Here is a 24,810-nt window from a genome sequence, read left to right on the forward strand (position 1 = left end):
CAAAGGTTAAATAGGATAACATATGTAAAATGCCTAAATTAGAATAAGTACCCCATAAATGTTAACTGATGTTATTGTTGTTATTATTTTCTCCTGAAGACTAGAGTTCACATCACTTTTGCTCATATTTCTTGCAAGGAACAGTCCAGCGATTTCTTACATCTTGCTCTTTCCATCTTTTTTTCCTCTTGGATATATGTGGTCATAACCCTGAAGAAGACAGGTTTTTGTTTTGTTTTATATCTCCCTGTCCCCATTGTCTCATAAATGTTGCTAGATGTTCCTTTGAGAAATTACCTCTGTCCTACTCTGAGACTCTGTAGGGTAAGGCTATCCTGGCTTCCAACTCCAGGCTGTCTAGTGAATCAGGCCATTTCAAATAGACTGATTGACTCAGGAGTGAGTAGATAGCCCAAGTCAGGCTGATGAGATTCAGTCCTGGGGTTTTTGCTAGATCTCTAAGGAAAGCGAGAACTGCTAACCCAGTAGGGTATAAATCTGGAGATACCAGTGGTCATCATAGGGAACAGGCCGCCTGAGAATGAAACCAACACAGAGGAACACATAATTGAGAGATGGAGTGGTTTCCTAAAGGTATGAGTACCTGGGTTCAGCTGTAACTAAACACACACACACACACACACACACACTTTACAATTTTACAAGCCAAATAAAATCTTTTTCTTGCCTAAGTCAGTTTGGATTGAGTTTCTGTCATTGCAGCTGAAGGAGTCCTGCCAAGTCCCAGAGAGAAATCAGAAGTAGATAGTATGGTCCAATTGCTCATTTCTGTATTTTTCCCCCACATTTCCCCCTTCTCTTGTATTCAGTACTTTTAAGCTGTCTTCTTCTTCATTTTTTTTCATGGGAAATAATCTGATAATGTTTGCCCTTGATGCTGCAGGGTGAATTTCTGTTATTATGTTATTTTTTGTAGAGTTGATATTCTAAGCTGTACATTTAGCCCTACAATGAAAGGCTTTGATCCTGCTATAGGATTTTAGCTCTAAATAAGGTATGTCCCAATCAAAAGAGATTTAAGAAATGTATCAACCAAACAACAATTTGTAAATCTTGTTTGAATTCTACTTTAAAAAACCAACAGTTTTAAAAAATAAACACTTTTTAAAGTTTCTATCTTTAGGAGATAAACATGGAAATGTTTTTAGGTGAAAAGATACATTTGAGATATGTTTCAAAATATTCTGGGAGGCAAGAGGTGGGAGGAGATGAAGTATAGCTGAAACAATATTTGCTATAAATTAATAGTGGTCAAAACCCAATGATGGGTTGAGCATGGGGTTCATTGTACTCTCCTAATTGTATATGTTCACATTTTTCAATAATAAAAGACTTTTAGAGAATAATAAGTAGAAATGGCCAAGGCAGCTGTTCACTGCCCCCAGAATCTCTGTTCTCCTCACTTACAAAAAGAACCCCTTTATTGTTGAGGATGCAATGTAACTGTCCAGATTTTTTTTTTAATTTCAATGATTTTATTTTTTTCTAGTCTCCCTTGTAGATGTGACTGACCGATGGAAAGCAGATAGAACTCATTAGGTGTGGTTTTCAGGAATACTCTTTAAAGGTGCTGCTTCAGCTAGTTCTTTCTCAAAGAACTGAGAGAGGTACTGACAGTTATTTTGCATCTCAGGAGAACTTCACACCAGAATGCATGATGCCATCGGGATGGGTGGAAAAGATAGACAGAACTTGGTTCCGTGATGACTGTGTAGCTGCCACACCAGCCCTGGGCAACTTTTCCTCTTTTTTTCAGAGAATTAAACTTTTTTTTTAAATTTGCATTTGCCCTTACAGAGTTTGTTAACTCCACGAAAGAAGGGAGGATCTCTCAGTCTTACAGCTCACTAACTTGGCTGCTTTTTGGAAGTACCTGGTGTGCTTTTAAAAATGTTAAGGTTTGGACCCGACTTACAGTGTCTGAATTCATTGATTTAGGGTACATTTTGGGCGCTGGAATTTGTAAAAGCTGCCCTGGTGATTCTAATGTGCGGCCAATTTGGTGATCCAATGTTGAAGCTCACGATTTGATCCCCCCGAGCGCTGGGCTCTGGCTGGAGGTACGGTCTGCTAAGTGTGTTGGTAGTCTTCGGCGTCGGAGCCAATCCGGCCCCGCCTTTTCCCCAGATCGGCCCCGCCCCCAGCCCGGGCCCCGCCCTGGCCCCGCCCAGCTGTGGCTCCGTGTGAACGCGGAAAAGCGTGATCCTTCCGAGCAGCCTTCGGGAGTGCGGCTGTGCGCCTGCGCGGCGTCGAGCGCGGGAGTGCGGCTGTGCGCTTGCGCGGCACTGGGTACCAGCGGGCAGTTTGAATTTCGCTCCCGGAGCCAGGTCTCGAGACCCTACGCTTCCGACCGAGATTGGGTGGGGGAGGGGGCGGTTCTCGGCGCCTCGCGACCCCACTGAGTGGGCCCTTTGCTCCCGGACCCGCACGAGGTTAGAGTCTGGTGTTGAAGATCCCCCCGTTCGGAAGCGGGCATTGTTTAGGCGGGGCGGGGGGCCGGGATGAGGAGCGGGCCTTAGCCGCGTTAGCCGGAGTGGAGGCTTTATTTAGACCTTCTCACCTACCCTTGGGCTTCCCTGCTGGCTCGGAGGGTAAAGCGTCTGCCCGCAATGCGGGAGATACGGGTTCGAACCCTGGGTCGGCTCCGAACCCTGGGTCGGCTCCCCTGGAGGAGGACATGGCAAGCCCACTCCAGTAATCCTTCCTGGAGAATCCCATGGACGGAAGAGCCTGGTGGGCTATATATATAGTCCATAGGGTCACAGAGAGTCGGACACGACTGAGCGACTTCACTTTCTTTCACCTCCCTTGAAGTGAACGAACAGTACCTGATTTCTTTCCTTTCCCCTCCTTCCGTCTCCTTGTGGGCTTTGCTGTGCTCAGTCGTGGCCGACTCTTTGCGACCCCACAGAAGAGCCAGGTTTCTCTGTCCATGGGATTTTCCCGGCAAGAATGCTGGAGGGGGTTGCCATTTCCTCCTCCTGGGTCCGCCTCCTTACCGACCCCAGTAGTAAAGCCCCAGTCCCCACAGCATAGGAGAAATGCTTCCCTGGACCCGTTTCTTTGAACTTCCTGTGTTTTTCCTTAAAATTCTCGGGTATTTAAGTTTTCAGAGAAAATACTGACGTTGTCTTTCTGTATAAATAGCAAATTTGTCCGCCTGAATCTCTGAGGAAATGACACAGTCTTGTCTTCTGTACCTTGCTTTGGGATGCACTGACTATAGAAAGACTGTGGTTTTTCCAGTGGCCATGTATGGATGTGAAAGGTGGACTGTGAAGAAACCTGAGCGCCGAAAAATTGACGCTTTTGAACTGTGGTGTTGGAGAACACTCTTGAGAGTCCCTTGGACTGCAAGGAGATCCAATCAGTCCATTCTAAAGGAGGTCAATCCTGAGTGTTCTTTGGAAGGACTGATGCTAGAGCTGAAACTCCAATACTTTGGCCACCTCATGCGAAGAGCTGACTCATTGGAAAAGATTCTGATGCTGGGAGAGATTGGGGGCAGGAGGAGAAGGGGACGACTGAGGATGAGATGGCTGGATGGCATCACCGACTGGATGGACATGAGTCTGGGTGAACTCCGGGATTTGGTGATGGACAGGGAGGCGTGGCGTGCTTCAATTCGTGGGGTCGTAGAGAGTCGGACACGACTGAGCGACTGAACTGACTATAGAAAGCTCTAAGACGGATCATTACTGGACATTGGTGGTGGTGGTTCAGTCACTAAGTCGTGTCTCTTTGCGACCCCATGAACTGCAGCATGCCAGGGTTCCCTGTCCTTCACCACCTCCCAGAGCTTGCTCAAACTCATGTCTGGAGTCAGTGATGCCATCCAACCATCTTGTCCTCTGTCGTCCCCTCCTCCTGCCTTCAATCTTTCCCATCAACAGGGTCTTTTCCAGTGAGTCGCTGTTTGCATCAGGTGGCCAAAGTATTGGAACTTCAGCGTCAATCCCTCCAGTGAATATTCAGGATTGATTTCCTTTAGGATTAACTGGTTTGATCTCCTTGGTTAGAAACTGAATTTTGTAGAATTGAAAGACATTACTCATGAGTTTTTGTACTTTGTTTTCCAGGAGATATGACTTACTGGATATTTATCATTCTTAAGTTTTGAAAGTGAACAGAAATTTGGGTTTTTTTTTGTAAATGTGTTTATATATTTTTTTTTCTTCAGAGGCTTAAAGGATGGCCTCAGATCTGGAACAGTTATGCTCTCATATTAATGAAAAGATTGGCAATATTAAAAAAACTCTGTCATTGAGAAATTGTGGTAAGTAAAACAGATTCCACTGACTTTGTACATTGAAAATACATTTTGATTATTATCCCACTTTGATATCTTATGCGTGGATAAGTGAATGTATCTTAGAAAGTTAATTTTCAGTTTTGAATAGTGATTTTTAAAGCAATCTGCTATCTGTAGTTTGAATATTGCAGAGGATACTAAAGTGTAAATCACATTGAACAATGAACTAGCTAATAATTACATTTATTTATTTATGTTTTTCTGAGACACACAAGGCTGAGCAGTAAGATTTTAAGGTTATGTTGAGTTCCTGATTCTAGAGCTAAGCAGAGATACTAAAAGATAAGGAAAAAACCAGAAATGGAAAACACCCATAGCGATAGAAGTATCCCATAACTCATATTGCAGACTGCTTTGATAAGGAAGGTTATCAATATATATCAATATTATCAATATATATCACTAGGAAACAGCTAATTGAAAATGAAATAAATTATTTAAACATCCAGAAACTTGGAGGTTGTGACCATCTTCCAAACTAGTCTGAAGTGCAGAGAAACGGGATCCTGGAAAAATATCGTTTACAAAAATGATGTGCTCTCCAGCCTTATCTAGGAGAACTAAAGATTTGATAGGCAGAATTCCATCTGCAGGGGAGATCCTGTTGAACTTTTATTGTATTTTGAATGGATACTTTTTAAAAAATTCAAAAATGAAATTATACATGTCCTTCTGAGACTTGCATATTCTCCCTCCCTTGTTGAGAACCACTAATAAAGAGACTCATCCAGTTTACAGTTGGTGGCTATGTATTCTGTAGAAAGTTAAAGCTGAAGCAACTGTGGGTTCTTCTGTAGCCCCCAGTCTCATATGAGGAAACTGAGGCTCTAGAAGTCAGGTGACTTGCCCAAGTTCTCCTGCTTATCAGTGGTCAGCTGGGACTACAGCTTTTGTGTCCTGATTCCCAGTATAGTACTTGTCTATTTCTATGCCATTTTTATTGAATAATCTAAAAAGGACATTTAAATATTTAATAAATAGTCTTTAGATTTTCTTTCTGAGAGCATGATTACTCTTGGATAAATATAACTTAGAGATTATAAAACTATCCAACTTTGAATTCAAATGGCCCCACTGAAGCATGAGGCCTGGCAGAAGCAGTCTGACCTGTTAGGTTACTACACACCGGGTAACTGTCGTTTGTACGTGGGGAGAATAATTTGTCTGTTCGGTTCCGCAGCCTATTCAGGAAAGCCCAGTAATATGTTTGCCACGTTGGCTGCTGTAATTTACTAGATCACTACTATCAAAAGTAGTGAATTTACTTAGTGCACTTATTTTACTACAGATCAGCAAACAAGGCCCTAAAATTTAGGTGACTGGGTTATTTGAGATACCAGTATCTCCGACTAATCCCCCTGAGATTAGTCTCAGCAGAGACATCAGTACTCTCGTTTATTTGTTCATTTCTTTCAGCTGTTACGGTCAAATGCTTTATTAGATTGTTGATTTGTAACAGCTTGCCTTTAGTGAGTGCCTTACTAGGTTGCAAGCAGAATGCCCGCACCTCTTCTATGTACTTTCTTGCTTCTCATTAATTCTCTGAGGGCAAGTGCTGGTGTCTCTGACTGCAGGCCTAGAAACTCTAGCCATTTCACTCTGCATCTGTAATCTCCAGTGTGGTCACATTTTGTTTTCACTTAGGGATATTTCATGATTTGGTTGTTAGAAGAGAAGATGGAAAATATTTGGTTATGAGGATGGTTTTCCCTTTTGTGCTTTTGAGGTGCCCTTAAAAAAAAATTTTTTTTTTCACTTCTTTTATTTCTAAGGAGGAAGTTTCTCTGGTTTTACCATCCTTGTATCTATGAAGCTGGGGAGAGGGGCCTGGCGGTGGGGCTGGGAACTTGAGAGCAGGCTACTCTCCCCTGCCTCCCCCAGACACTTGCAGGCCAGTCCAGAATGTAAGCTTATCTTTCTGGCCAGTGACTAGAATTTTTCAGGTTTACACATGCACAGGATATATCCCATGAAGAGAGTCCTGGCCTCCTTTGGGATTCTCACTTCCAGCATTCTGTGCTTTAAAGGCCCAAAGCCGGGACTCTTATCCCCATTAAAACCAAATATATTAGGTTGCTGAGGTTGACAACCTCCTCTCCTGCATTTCTCTGCACCTTGAGTCCCACTTCTGCATGCCCCCCACCCCCCTCCTTAGGGCTACTGCAGCATCAGCTCATACATTCTATCTGGTCTGTGATTCTTTCTTCAAGTTGAAACTCATGGAGATTTACCTTTTTTCTCCTAAGAGCTCAACTATGCATGCAAAAGGGTGTGTATTTTATCTAGCATTTCTAAGTGCTTTATTATAGTGGAAGAATTTTCCAAAAATAAAAGATTCAGGGGATACTTTGTATTTACCGCCTCCTTCCTTTTTTTCATATTACTTAGTAACGAATTCTTAAGATTATTCATGGAGACAAATCCTAGGGGCTGAAACATTGTTCTTTCCTCAGTGTCCCTTTATGGTAAGGCTCTGTTCCAGGAGTTCCCTTGGCTACATGTAGGTTTTATGGTTTTCTGTATGTTTTATTTTCCATTTCATCTTATAGGGAAAGAACCTACCTTGAAGACCATTTTAAATAAAATAGGAGATGAGATCATTGTAGTAAATGAACTTCTAAATAAATTGGAATTGGAAATTCAGTATCAAGAACAAACCAACAGTTCTCTCAAGGTAATGGTTTTTCTAGTGATGAAACAAAATAAAAAAGGCAGTTAATATAAACACCTAATCACCAGGGAATTCATAAGGATTCTTTATGTTTATAATGTTGTTAGCTTCGATTATTAACAGTAAAGAGTACTATTTGCATTTTGTTTTCTCAGTGTAAAGGACTTCAGAGTTCCAGAGGTATTTCTTTCCATGCTGGTAGCCAATTTATTTACTAAAAAGGGAATATTTCCTAAATAATTCTTGGGAGGTTTAATTTAAATAAATGAGCTCCTGGGAATGTGGTGTGGGAGGAGTGCCTGCCCTGGGTTGAGGAGACATGGTTTCCCACCCTGGTTCCCCCAGCGCGTTCTGCTACCCTAAGAAAGTCATTTTTCCTCTTGGAGTCTCAGTGCCCTTAATTGAAAAGTAATGGGTCCCTTCTATTGTGCGTTTCTTTCTCTGTTTGTACAGATTGTAGTGTAAAGATTCTCAGGTTAAAAAAAACACTTGAGCCTCATTCACACACACATTTTGTTCTAAATAAGCCTTTACCTAATAAAAATGCTTCTGATAGGATGGGAAAAGAATCTGTACCATAATTACCTCTTGCTCTTAGAGCCACTGATATGTTCAGCTGGATTGATCGAGGTGGCTTCTATAGTCCTTTTCAAGCGTTACAATCCTCAGTGTCTGTAAAGATTTTTCAGGGGATTTTCTGTAGGACTGGACATGATTATGCCTATCCTGCTGTTGGTTGAAATGAGATCAGTATCTCTGAACATGATCCAGGTCTTTAAAAGAAAGATGTCATACAAATTCAAAACAAACCAATAATGGTTACATTTCTGCCTTGCCCAATAAGGCCCAGGGTTAGGTGTGAGTTTAGAGAAGGTCCAACTCAGGATTAAAGCCTGTTTGGAATTTTTATTTACATGATGACTGAAAATCAGATGACAGGGATCCAAAGGTACAGAGTATTTTTTCTTATTGAATTTCCATGAGTTCATAACCTCAGATTCTTGGGAAAGTTAAATAAAGACAACACAAAATGCAGGCAGTTATGATCAAGTAGAAATTTTCATTAAGCTAGAATATACAAAACCTTCCTAAGCAATATCTCGTCCTTGCATTCCAGGAGTGTGTTCTCATTTGGTGCCGGGGAATGCTTGCTAAGTCAGCAAAAGCACTTTTACCAGAATGACAAACATAAATCTTTCATATACTTTTTAGTTGCTTCCCAAGGTTGAAGTATTTTAGAAAGACATACATGTCAATCCTGCCTGTTGTAATGTTATTCTAGCAATTGTTCTCTGAACAAATCCAGTAGAGAAAAATGATGTATCACTATCCCAAGTCAGCTCTAGAAACCAAAGGGCTCCTTTTAAATATTGCAGAGTTCAGTGCTTTTTAACCCCTTCCACTCAGCATCATTGTAGTTGAACTCAGTCTTTCCTGCTCTTTTTAATACGTTAAAACACACATAGGCAGGACAGATGCTCATTTGTGAGCTTTTTTCTTTTTTTAAAGGAACTCTTTGAATCTCTTGAAGAAGATTGCAAAGATGTGGAGCATCTCAAAGAAAACATCCCTCCCCATTTGCCTCAAGTAACCGTTACCCAGAACTTGTAAGTGTGTTTATAATTATTTTTATTCTCTGGACTTATAAAACTATTAAAACAAGCACTTTAGATCTTTTTGCTTTTCGATATACTTGCAGTTTTGTTAGTGATTATCCAGTTTTGTTTTGTTTTGTTTGCACTTACACGAGAAATAATCTTTCCCTCATCTTTACCAGTTTTCTTATCCCACTGTCTCTAGGGAAAATGTGGTGCCTCTTTCCCAAGGATCAGTCCCTCAGAGCAGAGTTTGTTAACATTGGCTCTGTTGACATTTGAGGTCAGATAGTTCTTTTTTGTAAAAATAGCATATTTAGCAGCATCCCTGCTCTCTTCCAATGGAGTATCAGTAGCTCTCCTGTACACCCCGCCCCCCCACCCAGGTCGTGACAATGAAAAATGCCTTCAGACATTGTGGGGGTGGAAAATCTCAGCTGACCCTTGAGAAACACTGCCTTAGGGTAAAAATAAACTTAATGAACCTCCTATCTTAAAAATAGCTCAAGGAACAAAGGCTTAGCTCTACTTTTACCCTGAAACTCCTGTCCTGCCTGTCTATTCACTGCTGGTAGATGTTCTTGCCTGCCCTTTCTCCTGAAGCCCCTAAAAGAGGCCATCCTACATCTTTGACTAGGCTGCCCCCCGGTTCTCTGCCCTCCTTTAAGTTACAAGTGTCTCCTAAGACAGTGTTACTTAACACCGTTATTAATGCTCTCAGATGTCCAACTCCAGCCTTGACATGACCCCTGTTTCAGCTGTCTGAACTGCTTGCTGGGAGTCTCACAAATAAGCTGTTCTCTCCTCCAGGTTTATGTATGTGAGACTAAATTGGCTATCTCCTTGTCACCTACCCATCACCTGGACAGGAACAGGGTGTCTCCAGCCTCTGTCTCTGTCTTGTAGCCCCTTGGCCTCTGCGGGGTGTTGTCTGCCTCTGCCCTCCCTCTCATTGTCTGGCTCCATGAGATCTTTCATCATCTTTCGTCTTTATGATTTGGGAGTTACTTGTGTTTTGTCTCTCCAGTATTTCTCCACGGCATCTCTCCAGTCCTCTGCCACCAAAATTGTATTTCTTTTTTTAATTTTATTGAAGTATAGTTGATTTACAAAATTGTATTTCTAAAAGGGGCTCCCCTTGTATACCACGACTAACTTAACTATTTTAACTTTTGAAATGGATCATATATACAGAAAAGTAATTGAAGTATTGTTAGTGCAAATTAAAGGCGAATAATAAACATCAGTGAATCTACCAGTCCGGTTAAGAAATAGGACACTGCCAGTACCTACAATACTTCTGTTGCAGATTCTCCTTCTATCAAAGAGGTAATCACCCTGGCATTTGTGATAATCACAGTTTTGTGTATGTGTTTCCACCAACAATTTACTGCTTAAATTTGAAAACTAAAAGGAAAGCACGAATCTTGCTGTGTAGGAAAAGAGCCATGTTGCTGCTGATAGTTGAAGGTCTCCAGGAAATAAGCTCAACAGAGTCCCTGGCGTGCCAGGGTACCTTGGAATTTCCCTCCAAGAAGAGAAAATTAGGGAGTTCCTTGGCAATCCAGTGGTTAGGACTTGGTGCTTTCACTGCCATGGACCAGATTCAATCCCTGGTCAGGGAACTAAGACCCCACAAGCTGAGCAGTATGGCCCAAAATGGAAAAAAAAAAAAAGGAAAAGAAGATTAGTGGGTAGGGTCATGAATGAATGGAGGAACAAAAGACACCTTGGGGTATCTGCCAGGTCTGCTGGGCTGGACACTGGCCACCCAGCAAGAATGTGGCCCAAGGAGTAGGGGGGGATTTTCTTCTAAACTCACTGTGGCCTAGGTTCAGCTTTCAGGGCCAGGTCACAGCAGAACCTTTGTATAGGCAGAAAAGGTTATTTTTAGCTGATGCGCACAGCAGGGCCTGAGAACAGGCAAGTACAGGTAAGAACCAACCAGGCTCAGCGTGGAGTCTCAGGATAGGTTTCATGTAAGGATGATGCTACAAGCACTGGGCATCTTCACCTTCACAGCCTGTCACACGGTCGTCTCCTCAGCCTGGTCGCTGTCTGTGTCTGGTACTCAGCTGTCATCTTGGGATCTCACCTCCCTGTCTGTGGGATTCCCTTTGTATACTCCTGGGTTGGATCATTTCTTTCCTGTTTCCCTTTTTCTGTTTGGAGAAGTCAAGCCAACCTGACTTGCTGCTGGCACGGGGGTTTCTTCCTTCCCTGGCAGTTAAACAGCCTAGAAGCTATAGCCTGTTCCTGGACTCTGTTTGCCAGTGCAGAAGGAGCTGTATCAGGCTTCTCACCCACACCAAAAAATGGAGCAGGACTGGCCCTAGGGCACCCACATTCGTTTCTGGCAGCTGAAATGAGTCTGCAGCAGGTGGGACCGATACTAGCAAGCCAATGGGGTAAATTAGAAGTATAAGATGATTGATGTTTGCACATCCAGAAATAGGGGAATCAGAAAGATAAGTTGTATAGAGGTTAAATTCAGCTTCACACATACTGACTTAGAGGAGCCAGTGAGATAACAGATGAAGATGTTAGGCATGTGTATTATTTGCACCATGTTTTGCGTGCATAAATGACGTGATTATGTTACTGAAGATTTGGGAACTTAATTTTTCAGTGTTCTCCCCACTATTCAAAAAAAAAAACAAACCTTTTTTTTGTCTGTGCCATGGGGCATGTGGGAACCTAGTTCCCTGAGCAGGATTGAACCCGTGCCCCCTTCATTTGAAGCTTTTGGAGTCTTAACCACTGGACCACTGGGGAAATCCCTTCACTATTGAGATCTTCAAAGCATTAGCAGTAGGGATAGAAAATGAAAATGTTGCCTATAAAATTATAATGAGATGGAAAAATTATAAGATCATGTGCTTAATACTGGTCATTTTCACTTGCGAAGCCTCCTACTATGCCACAGAATTCTGACAATTGTGTGTCTCTATTCTGTAGTGTTAACAGATCAGATCTTGACCCTGAAGAACCAGTCAAAGTTGAGGAACCTGCACCCACAAAGAAGCCTCTCAAAGAACAAAGAAGTATTAAAGAAATGCCATTTATAACTTCTGATGAGTTTAATGGCATTCCTGCGTAAGTATTTGAGATAAATTTTAACATTCAGCTCTTTAGTAATCAGCATATATGATTGTCACAAACCTTGAATATATTATTTGTAACATGCTGTATTCCAGTATTGATCTTTTCTAAAATAGTTTTATATTATGCTGCAGGAATCTTTTGTGGAAGATGCTTAAAATTTTGTTTTTTATTTAGTTGTAAAATCTAGACATAGATCTAGAGATGGATCAGTTTGTTCTGGAGTCCTCTCAGGGTCATTTTATGATACAGATTTTTTATCCAATTACATTTTAGAAGTAGCCTCAGTTTTGCTACAATTTTAAGGAAAGGGAGTATGTTGTATAGATTTGGAAATTAGCACAGAGAGAGCTCTGTTTGATTTCCGTTTGTCCATTAACTTGTGCCACACACTTGTTTGAGTCTGCTCTATTCTGGGCTCTGGGTCACTGAGGAGAAGAATACAGGGGTGAATGGGACAAGATGCTTCCTCTCAATAAGGACTCCACTGCTCTTCATAGAAGACATTAATGGGGAATTAATTATGGAAATCCCTATTATAATTCCAGGGCTTAACTTCACATCTTGGCTTTATAGTTGCATTTCTTTTTATTTTCTTATACAAATAATGCATGTTGTGAGACTGATAACTCATCTGTAATTCCACCACTCAGACAAGATAGAGTATTTCCTTCTGTATTTTAATTTACAGAACAAGTTGTTTCTGATTGTTATTACAACAGTGTAGTTATTCTATGAATATAATTTACTTTTTTTATTGAGCATTCTTCCATTATTAACTGTCATCGAAAACTTGGATGTTAATAGTTGTATAATATTTTATGGTGTGACTATAAGCTATTTAAGCATGACTTTATCAAATATTTGGGTTGACTGTTGTTATGAAGAATGGTACAGTGAAATTTCTTTTACACAGGTCTATTTTGTAATTTCTTTATTATTATTATTTCCTTGAGATAGAGTCCTAGGAGGAGACTCCCTGGGGCAAAGAGCATGGTTATTTTACTTGCCTGAGAGTTGTCCATCCAGATATATATATTTTTTTAGGTTTACAGAAAAATTGAGCAGACTGAACAGTGTTCTCATAACTGAAAACAGTTTCCCTTATTACTGACATCTTGCGTTAGTGCAGTAAATTAGTTACTATTGCTAAACCAGTCTAGATACTAACTAGATATTAACTAAAGTCTGTAGTTTGCAGTAGGGTTCATTCTTTGTGTTGTGCAGTCTGTGGATTTTGTCAGATGTGGGATGTCACGTCCCCGCCGTTATATCATACAGAATAGTTTCACTGCCCTAAAAATACCCTGTGCTCCTCCATTTCATCTCTCCCCCCGAGACCCTGGCAGCCACTCATCTTTTTATTGTCTCTATAGTTTTCCCTTTTCCAGAATGTCATACAGTTGACATTATACACTGTTGCCTTTTTGGACTGGCTTCTTTCACTTAGTAATACACATTTAAGATTTCTCTAGTGTCTTTTTGTGACTTGATAGCTCATTTCTTTTTATCGCTGACTCTGATGCTGGGAGGGGTTGGAGACAGGAGGAGAAGGGGACGACAGAGGATGAGATGGCTGGATGGCATCACCGACTCGATGGACGTGAGTGTGAGTGAACTCTGGGAGTTGGTGATGGACAGGGAGGCCTGGCGTGCTGCGATTCATGGGGTCGCAAAGAGTCGGACACGACTGAGCGACTGGACTGACTGACTCTTCCGTTGTGTAGGTGCAGTAGTTTGTTTATCTGCTCATCTGTGGAACAACATTTTGGTTACATCCAGTTTGGGGCAGTTACGACTAAAGCTGCTGTAAATGTTCACCTGCAGGTTTTTGTGTGGACATGTTTTCAGCTCACTTGGGTAAGACCTAGGAGTGTGATGGCTGGATCATATGGTAAAACTGTTTAGCTTTGTGAGAAACTGTGATGCTGTCTTCCCTAAGTAGCTGTACCATTTTGCATTCCCAGCAGAAGAGTTCTGTTGCTTCATATCCTTGCCTGCATTTAGTTTTGTCCGTTGTTTTCTATTTTAGCTGTTCTAGTCAGTATAATGTACCTCACTGTCTTAATTTTCAGTTTCCTGATAACATGATGTTGAGCATCTGTTCATATACATAGTTGCCCCTTGAAAAATATATGGCAGTTTCACAAATCTGAGACTCGGAATGAGGCTGACATTTTAGTTTTTTTTGTTTGTTTTGGCTGCCCAGTCATTTCCTTTGTTGACAGCTTTATGTGATTAAAGTTGTTTGATGCTATTTGGTTTTCTAAATTGTTGTTGTTGCCAAGAACAAATGGCTGTGAGGAACGGTGCAGTAGAAAGGTCTTTAGAAAATGCTTTCTTGGGGACTTCCCTGGTGGTTCAGTGGTTAAGAATCCACCTTGCAGTGCAGGGGATGTGGGTTCAATCCCTGATCGGGGAGCTACGATCTGACATACCTCAGAGCAGCTAAGCCCACGTGCCACAACTACTGAACCCACGTGCCACAGCTACAAAGTCTGCATGCCACAGCAAAGATCCCACGTGATGCAATGAAGGCCCGCCTGCTGCAACTAATAGCTGGTGTAGCCGAGTAAATACACAGATAAAAGAAAATGCTTCCTTGTAGGGAGGATATTGAAATAGTCATGGTAGAGTATTCGTTTTTAAACTAAGAGATTATTTAACGAATGAGAGAAGTTAAAAGGTTAGGATAAGAAGAATGTGTTCCAAGCATGGGGCTTTGGTTCATTTATCTTTAAAAAGCTGATACTGAGGTGCAATTTAAAGTGGAAAACACTGGTACTTGTTTTGAGGAAATTAGAGGATAGTTCACATGGTTTAAAGCAGGGGTCCCAATCTCCGGGATCTAATGCCTGATAATCTGAGGTAGAGCTGATGTAATAATAATACAGTGCACAATGAATGTATCACACTTGAATCATCCCCAAATCATCCTCCCCTACCCTGCCCGACCTGGTCTGTGAAAAAATTGTCTTCCATGAAACTGGTCCCTGGTGCCAAAAAGATTGGGGACTGCTAGTTTAAAGGAATGTCTTGTGTTGAGCTGTGGCATCAACTGTTTGTGGAAATTGTGGTTAAAAAAATGAGTGGAGAAAATGAATTTAGAAAAGAGAATAATGAAAATAAATGGTTTGGGTCAATATGAATATTTTTCTTTAAACATTTATACATTATTTTATATTAAGAAACTTTCTATTAGAAAACTGCCCCTTTTAACAGAGGGGAAGGTCAGAGTTTAATATAATGAATCCACAATTTGTTGAAGGGAAAAGGCAAGCAGATCATGAAAATTTTGTTTTGGGTGTATACAGACCACTCAAAATTGAAGGTCTCCTATTCTTATATTCTAAGACTGTGATTGGCATCACTGACTCAATGGACAAGAGTTTGAGCAAACTCCAAGAGATAATGAAGGCCAGGGAACCCTGGCATGCTGCAGTCCATGGGGTTGTAAGAGTCAGACAGGACTCAGTGACTGAACATCAAGAAGACTCTGGCGACTGGGAGGACAGGCAGGAGGGAGACTGAATTGGAAGAATTTCATGGACAGAGTATCCTGGTGGGCTGTAGTCCGTGGGGTCACAAAGTGACTGAGTGACTTTCACATTCACTTTCAGACAGTACTTAAGGCCATTTGAGCGCGAAACGAGTGAGGCTGTCCATCCTTCTCCTCTGCCAGGCAGCTGTGCAGCTTAGCTTCTGGGCCCTCTGATCCCTTTGCAGCCCCTCCACCACCAATTCTTCGTCGGCTCTTCATCTCTGTTGTCTTCTTTGTCATTTCCCCTTCCTCCTCCCTTTTTTCTCCCCCCTTTGTTTCTCTGAGCAAATCTGTTTCTGCAGAAAACTGAAGTGCTATGAGTTATATAATTTATTAATACTAAAATATTTCTTCCCCTTGCTTACAAACATTTAAAAATATTTAAATAAACTGTTATATTGGAATTAATCCATTGGAATCAGAATTTGAGATTAAATTGTTAAATTATTAACTTATTACAGTAATTCTGTAAGGAGTAGGGATAGAGATTTCTGCATCCAGATATAAGTAGGGAAGATAAGCACTAATACATTGTAGCCTCTACTTAATTTTTCAGTGGTTGAGACACATCTAGTTTATTTGGAAGTTGCTATAAAATATTTTTCCAAAAAGTGCTAGTAGCTTGTATAAAGTAGTTGACTGTATAAAGTCACCATATGTAAATATTTTTCTTCAAAGAAAACAATTTTGTATGATGATTCTTTTAAAAAATTAATTTTCTTTTTTTACAGGTACATGAAATCCCGTTTAACCTATTGTCACATTAATGATGTTATTAAAGAAATCAACAAGGCAGTTGTTAGTAAATATAAGATCCTACATCAGCCAAAAAAGGCTATGAGTTCTGTGGCCAGAAATCTCTATCACAGATTTATTGACGAAGAAACGAAGGAAACCAAAGGTAAAAAAGAGAGAGAGAGAGAGAGAGAGAGAGAGAGAGAGAGTGTGTGTGTGTGTGTACATGTCAGCTGTTTGGAGTGTAACTAAATCATGAGAAACAAATGTAATTCCAGAAAATTCTAACTCTAGAGAGGTAGTTCTCAACCAGGGGCACTTTTCCCACCAGAGAATATTCTGCCATCTCTGGAGACAGTTTTGATTGTTACGCCTGGGGTTGGGGGTGCTCCTGGCGCCTGGTGAGTAGAGACCAAGGGTCCTGAGTAGAGTAGAGACCACCATAGGGTACCCTATAGTGCACAGGGCAGCTCCGACAAGAAAGAATTATCTAGTCTAGGTGATTATCTAGAATTATCTAGTCTGAAACAGTAGTAGTGCCGAGCCTCAGAAATACTGCGTTGGAGTCTCTTACGGAATGATACCCAGTGTTTTCAGAACTAGAATAGTAATAACAGCTGGTGATGCTTAGGTAACACTTACTATGTGGCAGAGAGTGTACTAAGGGCCTTAGTCCTCACAGCATCCTTATGAGTTGTGTACTATTATTACTCCTGTTTTACAGATGAGGAGGACGTCAGTTCCTTGCCCCAGGTCAGTCAGTTGAGTGGTAAAGCTGCCATGGGTTTCTGGGTTACATTCTCTTAACCACTACCATATTGCTTCTTGAAAAGTGAATTGTTCAAAAGATACCAGCAGATAGCCAGTGATAAAATAAGCAAGGCTGCACTGCTGAAATGCTACAGTAAACATTATGCAACTTCAGTTGAAAGAATAATTATTTTAGCAAGAATACCCGTTCTCACTTTGGTTCATTGATGATAGTCAAAATCATTAATGGCATTCATAGTCATAATGTAATATATTAAAGACTCATCTTGAAAGTTGTCCTAATAAAAATTAGCACTAATATCTTTACTTTCAGGTCATTATTTTGTAGTGGAAGCTGACATAAAGGAGTTCACAGCTTTGAAAGTCGACAAGAGGTTTCACGTGATACTGAATATTTTACGACACTGTCGGAGGCTATCAGAGGTCCGAGGGAAAGGGCTTACCCGATATGTTATAACATAACATCCTTGTGAGCTTTTGAACCAGCTAATAGGGTTTAGAGGCTGTTCCTATAGTTTCCTTACATGTAATTTTTTAATACATAATTTTTTTAGCTTTTTCATTCCTTTTTTGTTTCTTCTAAAAATAAAGCATGTATATTTAAAAATCTGCTACCTTACAGTAAGTCCTTAATCACCTACCATGTGAGCCTCTGTTGTAGGCATACAGTGGAACTAAGAAATGTTCCTATTTAGTTTTTGTGTTCAGTGACAGTGGCGCCAGTCCCAGTGAGAGGGATGCAGATAGAAGCCAAAGTTCAAGAAGAGAAGACCAAGGAAGGTCAGGCTCTCTGGAATTAAAGGTCATTAGTGTCTATATTCCATCCTATAGACTGATGATATTTCAGGCTATAGTCAGAGGTTGGATATGAGGGCAGCACATTGATCCCTGGGTCGGGAAGATCCCCTGGAAAAGGGAAAGGCTGCCCACTCCAGTATCCTGGCCTGGAGAACTCCATCGACTGTGTCATCGATGGGGTCACAAAGAGTCGGACACGACTGAGCGACTTTCACTTGTTCACTTTCTTCCATGTGGTTTTCTGCTTTCCCATATGTGGTTAAGGGACAGCTTACCTGAAATGCCTTCAGTGTAAATCAGTCTGTAAACATCGACCTGTAATGAAATTGCAATAAAAGTATATTGAGATGAAAAAGATAATACGATGTGTGAGCAGATTGATAGTGGTCACGAAAGTGGGTTGTGGATTGTAAGACTTTAATGGAGTTTTACTTCCACACTTGGGGAGACTGTTAGTGTAATCTGTGTCTTAGTGTTCTCTAGAGAAACCGAATCAACAGGCTGTCTATCTGTCTATGTGAAGGGAATTGGAAGTGACTTAGTCATGTCCAACTCTTTGTGACCCCATGGACTATACAGTCCATGGAATTCTCCAGGCCAGAATACTGGAGTGGGTAGCCTTTCCCTTCTGCAGGGGATCTTCTCAACCCAGAGATCGAACCCAGGTCTCTCACATTGCAGCTGGATTCTTTACCACATGAGCCACAAGGGAAGCCCAAGAATACTAGAGTGGGTAGCCTGTCCCTTCTCCAGCAGATCTTCCCAACCCCAGAATCGAACCGGGGTCTCCTGCGTTGCAGGCAGATTCTTTACCAACTGAGCGATCTATATCTGTCTGCATCTATCTATCTCTCTATCCATCTGTCTCTAGTGGAGATTTATCATGAGGAATTGGCTCATGTGATCATGGAGGCTGGGGCCCCCCCAGAAGTGCTGTCTGCTAGTTGGAGGCCCAGGAAAGCCGGTGATATGATTCAGTCTGAGTGTGACAGCCTGAGGACCAGGGAAGCCAGGCCAGAGCAGGTGAGATGAGAAGCTGCAGCTCAGCAGTGAGGCAGGAAAATAAGGAACACATTCTTCCCTCCTTCCTCCACCTTTTGTTCTACTCAGGTTCTTCCTGGTTGGATGGGAAGATACCCACCCACATGGGGAGGGCAGTCTTTGTTTCATTGAGTCCACTGGTCCAGTGCTCATCTCATCTTGAAACACGCTCATAGGCACAGCCAGAAATGATGTTTAATATGGGTGCCCGGTGGCCAGTTAATCCTCACAGTCTATGTCTGTGCCATCTGCTTGGCAGGCTGATCCTTGCAGCCGAGAAAAAAGTGGCCTGGTACTGTGATGACCCCAGAATACGTTACGGGCACTGCTTATTTATTGTTATTCTTTTTCTCCCTAATTTAAATGCAGGTATGTTTAATTTTGACTAGATGGACCTTTGTTGGCAAAGTAATGTCTCCGCTTTTTAATATGCTGTCTAGGTTGGTCATAAAACTTACCTAGTCAAAGCTATGGTTTTTCCAGTAGTCATATATGGATGTGAGAGTTGGACTATAAAGAAAGCTGAGCACCAAAGAATTGATGCTTTTGAACTGTGGTGTTGGAGAAGACTCTTGAGAGTCCCTTGGACTGCAAGGAGATCCAACCAGTCTATCCTAAAGGAAATCAGTCCTGAATATTCATTGGAAGGACTGATACTGAAGGTGAAGCTCCAATACTTTGGCCACCTGATACAAAGAACTGACTCATTGGGAAAGACCCTGATGCTGGGAAAGATTGAAGGCAGGAGGAGAAGGGGATGACAAAGGATGAGATGGTTGGATGGTATCACCGATTTGATGGACATGAGATAAACTTTGGGAGTCGGTGATGGACAGGGAAGCCTGGCGTGCTACAGTCCATGGGGTTGCAAAGAGTCGGACATGACTGAGTGATTAGAACTTCATTTTCAAGCAAAATGACAGGCTTGTTCTACTTACTTTTGAAAATAACATTTTCTTAAAATCCAATTTTGAAAGGACTTTGTGGTCCTGGCCTCTTTGCCCTCAGGCCGTTCCTTGCCCTTTCTTTGCCCCCTGTCTTCTGCAGTAGCATCAGTAGCTCACAGCCCAGAAGCACCCGTGCTGTCCAGTGCCCCCGTAGCATGGCCCTCTCTAGAACTTTATGCCCTGAACCTCATGTCACAGCTTTCTGCTGCAGGTCTCACAGCCTGGAGGGGAACAAATTTCAGCTGACTGTCTCCAGCTGAATTCCGTAGAGCCTGACGCCTGGTTTACCACCCTCTAGTCCTACCAGCCTAGGTAGAAGAAGGGCTCACAATAGTGACCGAGGACCTCACTCTGTCTTCTTTGTTGAGATACTCATTTTTAAAAAACATTTTATTTTGTTTTGGGATATAGCCAATTAACAGGCTTCCTTGTTGGGTCCGGTGGTAAAGAATCCATCTGCAATGTGGGAGACCCAGGTTTGATCCCTGGGTCGGGAAGATCCTCTGGAGAAGGGAATGGCTACTCACTCCTGTATTTTTGCCTGGAGGATCCCATGGACAGAGGATCCTGGCAGGCTACAGTCCATGGGGTTGCAAAGAGTCGGATATGACTGAGCAACTAATATATACATAGTCAGTTACCAAACAGTGTTGTGATTGTTTCACATGAACAGCAAAGGGACTCAGCCATACATATACAGGTATCCATTCTCCCCCAAACTCCCCTCCCATCCAGGCTGCCACATAACATTGAGCAGAGTTCCATGTGCTATACAGTAGGTCCTTACTTGTTATCCATTTTAAATATAGCAGTGTGTACATGTCCATCCAAAACTCCCTAACTATCTCTTCCCCCCCTGGCAACAATAAGTTGATTCTCTAAGTTTGTGAGTCTCTTTCTGTTTTGTAAGTAAGTTCATTTATATCATTTGCTTTTAGATTCCACATGTAAAGCGTGTCATGTGATATTTCTCCTTCTCTAACTTCACTCAGTATGACAATCTCTAGGGCCATTCAGTTGCTGAAAGTGACATTATTTCATTCTTTTTTAGTGGCTGAGTAATATTCCATTGTGCAATTTGTAGCACGTCTTCTTTACCATTCATCCATCCATGGACCTTTAGGTTGTTTGCATGTCTTCACTATTGTAAACAGTGCAATAATGAACATTAGGGTGCATGAATCCTTTCAGATCAGGTTTTTCTCTGGATATGTGTCCAGGAGTGGGGTTGCAGCGTCATATGGTAGCTCTATTTTTAAGTTTTTTTTAAGGAGCCTCCGTACTGTTCTCCAGGCTTCCCAGGGGGCACTAGTGGTAAAGAACCCACCTGCCAATGCAGGAGATATTAAAGACGCAGGTTCAATCCCTGGGTCAGGAAGATCCCTTGGAGAAGGGAATTGCAACCCACTCCATTATTCTTGCCTGGAGAATCCCATGGACAGAGGAGCCTGGCCGGCTACAGTACATGGGGTTGCAAAGAGTTGGACATAACTGAAGCAACTTAGCACATATATACATACTGTTCTCCATAGTGGTTGTACCAATTTACATTCCCACCAACACTGGAAGTGGGTTCCCTTCTCTCCACACCTTCTGCAGTATTTATTCTTTGTGGATTTTTGATAATGGCCATTCTGGCTGGTGTAAGGTGATAATGTTTTGATTTGCATTAGCCACGTTGAACATCTTTTCATGTGCCTCTTGGCTATCTGTATGTCTTCTCTGGCAAAATGTCTATTTAGGTCTTCTGCCCATTTGTTGATTGGGTTGTTTGTTTTGATGCTATTAAGGGTCATGAGCTGTTTGTAAATTTTGTGATTTACAAATTTCTATGTGATGAAATCTTTTAATCTGTTCCTTTATAGGTTCTGTGTGCTAGAAAAGTGGGTTATTTGTAAACTGAAACATTTTTCCCAGGTAACGTGGGCTAGCTAAAAGTGGTCATGCTAGACCACCACCTAAGTCTTATTTTACCTCTCCTAAGGACCCCTGTCCCCTTTCACCTCTCCTGAGAATACTCTATCCCCTTTTACATTTCTTGACCGTGTGGGTGTCCCCTCAAATTGGCCTCATCTAGTTTGAATGTCTGGATGTGAATCTTGTGTCTATCCTACTTTCTAGTTACAAAGGGGAAATGTAACTTTAAATGAAGAGATCTGACTGTACTCCTTGTGGCAGGTTGTACTTTCCGGAATGGATGGATGATGGGAGAATTCCATACTCCACCCCATGCGCTCTTTCAGTGTGATGTCAGCACTCTTCCAGCAGGAGGCAGGAGCTTTGTTCCTTCTCTTTGAATCTGGAGATATATTTGTAACTGCTTCAGCCAGTAAAATTGAGAGGAATGCCACTGCCTGATTTCCAACCTAGCTATTAAAGAGAATATGAATTCCATCTGGTCTCTTCCTTGGGATGCTTGCCTTTGGAACACTGTCACCATATTGCAAGAAAGCCCAGGCAACATGGAGAGGTCACATTAACTGCCACTGACTACCAGTCATGTGAGCAAATTATTCCAGCCCCCAGCCTTGAAGTGTTCTTGCTGAAGTCCCAGACATCCAGGAATGGAGACAAGCTGCCTCTACTGTGCTCTAAATTCAGGACCTGCAGAAATCATGAAAAATAAATGATTATAGTAGTTTAAATATATTACATTTTTGCATAATTTATCATACAATGAGAGAGAATGAAAATACTACTCAACCTTTGCATCACCAATAATGGGACATCCCGACATTATCTGCCTCCTAATGTGACACGATATGAAATAGACAGCACTGCGTGAAATAATGTCAAAAAGATTCAACTCAAATCTGATGAAGACTTTGGTTCTATCATTTTTGTAGGAAGCACAAGGGATAGAGAAACAAGTTAAAAGTCATCATGAAGAAATAAACAAATCCAGATATAAGTAATCTGGTCTCTTAAAAACAAGTCAATAATAGAAAAAAATAAAGGGATCCAGTTCTAGATTAAAACAGCCTATGATTATAGTCAACATAAACCATGAACCTTGCTTCCTTTTGAAGAAAAAGATACAGGGACAGTATGGAAACTTAGGTTGTATATTGGATGCTGTGAAAGAACTAGTATCTGTTTTCTTAGGTCTGATAATGGTCTTGTGGTTATGTAGGAGAATATCCCTATTTTCTGCAGGTATGTCTCAGATATTTTGGGATAAAACAATATGTTTATAAATGGCCAGTCAATATAATTAGATACATCCATACATAGAGTATACATGGCAAAGTGTTAATAATTGTTTAATCTGATAAAATAGCATTCCATTTTAACATTCTTTCTAATCTTATGTGTCAACATTTTTTTCCTAATAAACTTTAGAATACTTGTGAAACAAACACTGATTAGATATTTACATTTCATGAAAACACAGATTAAGAACTTATGGGCTGGAAAGGAAGGGTTGTTAGCAATCCTTGTGAAATTCAGGTTCCTGTATCCATGCTTGCTAGCACTGCTCACTGAGCCTAGACTGGGTGTTTGAGTTTAATGCATTAGATGAAATTTCTTGAGTTATGCTGGATGTAAATATCATGATTACACATGAAGCAATGTGTTGGGCATCTATTAATAATTTCTGCATGGAGAAATGATGCACAGTGTATAAAGATTGATATCTGGAAAATATGTCACTTTTAATGAACCATGTTTTCACAGAATCTTAGGTGGGTCATCTACTCCATGAGTGAATGTGGACAGATGTTCATTTCAAATGCATGTTTAACTTAATGATGAGCCCACTTGCCTGCCTTTTTTACAACTGTAGTGCAATTTCAAACTAATATTTTAAATCTAAGATAAATGCACCAACTCCCAAAGCTCAGCTAATTAAAATTCCCTTTGTCCTAATGGGTCAACATGACAGCGGGCAATTTTAATGACAAAAGTTTTCTTGGTAGAGTGAGTGTCAGCCATGCCTCAACTGCATACTAAAAATTACAACTCTAATCCTAACTGTGACTTAGAAATCAAATTATTTCTTGGGGATACTCTCCAACTTAAAAAATCCAGTAGCAGCGTGCATCAGTAAGAAAACTTAAGGCACTCCAGGGCTTCCCTGGTGATCCAGCGGATAAGAATCTGCCTGCCAATGCAGGAGAGACAGGTTCGATCCCTGGTCCAGAAAGCTCCTACATGCCACGGAGTAACTGAGCCCATGCACTGCAACTACTGAAGGCTACGTGCCCTGGAGCCCGGTAGCTGCAATACGAGAAGCCACTGCACAGCAATGAAGCCCCAGCACAGCCAAAATAAAATAAATGCTTTTTTTTTTTAAAGGGAAGAAAACTTAAGCTTCAGAAACATGGTTCTAGTCCCACCTCTGCAGTTTACTCTCTCGGTTCTACCTTCAAAAATGTAACCCCTTCTCACAAGCTACCATCCTGGTTCCAGAAGTCTCTCTTGGATTAACTCAAAGCTTCCTGACTGGATTCTGCGTTAATTCTTGCCCTGCTACTGTCAGTTCTCCACATGAACTCTGGGAGTTGGTGATGGACAGGGAGGCCTGGCATGCTGCTGTCCATGGGGTCGCAAAGAGTTGGGACACACTGAGCGACTGAACTGAACAGCCTATTTGCCACATGAACCAAAGTGATGCGTTCACTCCGCTGCTCAGAACCCTCCAATAGCTCCGCATTTCTTACAGAGCAAAGGCTGAATCCTCATGAAGGCCTGAGAGGCTCCTCGTGGTCCCTCCGCTCAGTGGTACCGTTTCCTACTCCAGCCACTGTGGCCGCCATGCTCTTCCTGGACGGGCCCAGCGTGAGTCTCCCCAGAGCGCTGCACTGGCTGGTGCCTCTGCGAAAGTTCCTCATCCTTCACCCACGTGACCCTACCCCTCCCCTCCTTTATATCTAATCAAGTGTCATTTGATCCTTCAGGCCTTCTCAGACCACCTGTCATTATATTTACAGCTCCCGCTGTTAACACTTTCCTTTGCTGCTTTATTTTCCTTCTTAGCACATACGTCTGTCTGATGGTTTATATACTTTACCTGTTTATTTGTCTCTCTCTTCCCACTAGAATATAAACTACTAAGGCCAGGAGGTTTTTTTGTCCCTCTCATTCCTGGCTCAGAGGGTAAAGAGTCTGCCTGCGATGTAGAAGACCTGAGTTCGATCCCTGGGTTGGGAAGATCCCCTGGAGAAGAAAATGGCAACCCACTCCAGTATTCTTGCCTGGAAAAATCTCATGGACGGAGGAGCCCGGCGGGCTACAGTCCATAGGGTCGCAAAGAGTCTGAGCGATTTCACTTA

General features: G+C 41.7%; 1 protein-coding gene across 2 annotated transcripts; it reads left to right on the forward strand.

Moving 5' to 3' along the window:
• Positions 1-2,242: 2,242 nt before the first annotated feature.
• On the forward strand, positions 2,243-17,906 carry SKA1 (spindle and kinetochore associated complex subunit 1). Of its 2 annotated transcripts, none has more exons than XM_069568577.1 (7): positions 2,243-2,453; positions 4,202-4,297; positions 6,883-7,007; positions 8,514-8,611; positions 11,558-11,695; positions 15,974-16,143; positions 17,062-17,906. In XM_069568577.1, the coding sequence occupies exons 2-7, from the start codon at positions 4,213-4,215 to the stop codon at positions 17,208-17,210; spliced, it is 765 nt and encodes a 254-aa protein (XP_069424678.1). In that variant the 5' UTR covers positions 2,243-2,453; positions 4,202-4,212; the 3' UTR covers positions 17,211-17,906. The 2 variants fall into 2 exon arrangements, with proteins under 2 accessions (XP_069424678.1, XP_069424679.1); XM_069568578.1 differs by having other exon boundaries at positions 2,280-2,453; positions 4,101-4,297.
• The last annotated feature ends 6,904 nt before the right edge of the window (positions 17,907-24,810 follow it).

The sequence above is a fragment of the Ovis canadensis genome, chromosome 23 (genome assembly GCF_042477335.2).
Source record: "Ovis canadensis isolate MfBH-ARS-UI-01 breed Bighorn chromosome 23, ARS-UI_OviCan_v2, whole genome shotgun sequence".
Taxonomy (NCBI): domain Eukaryota; kingdom Metazoa; phylum Chordata; class Mammalia; order Artiodactyla; family Bovidae; genus Ovis; species Ovis canadensis.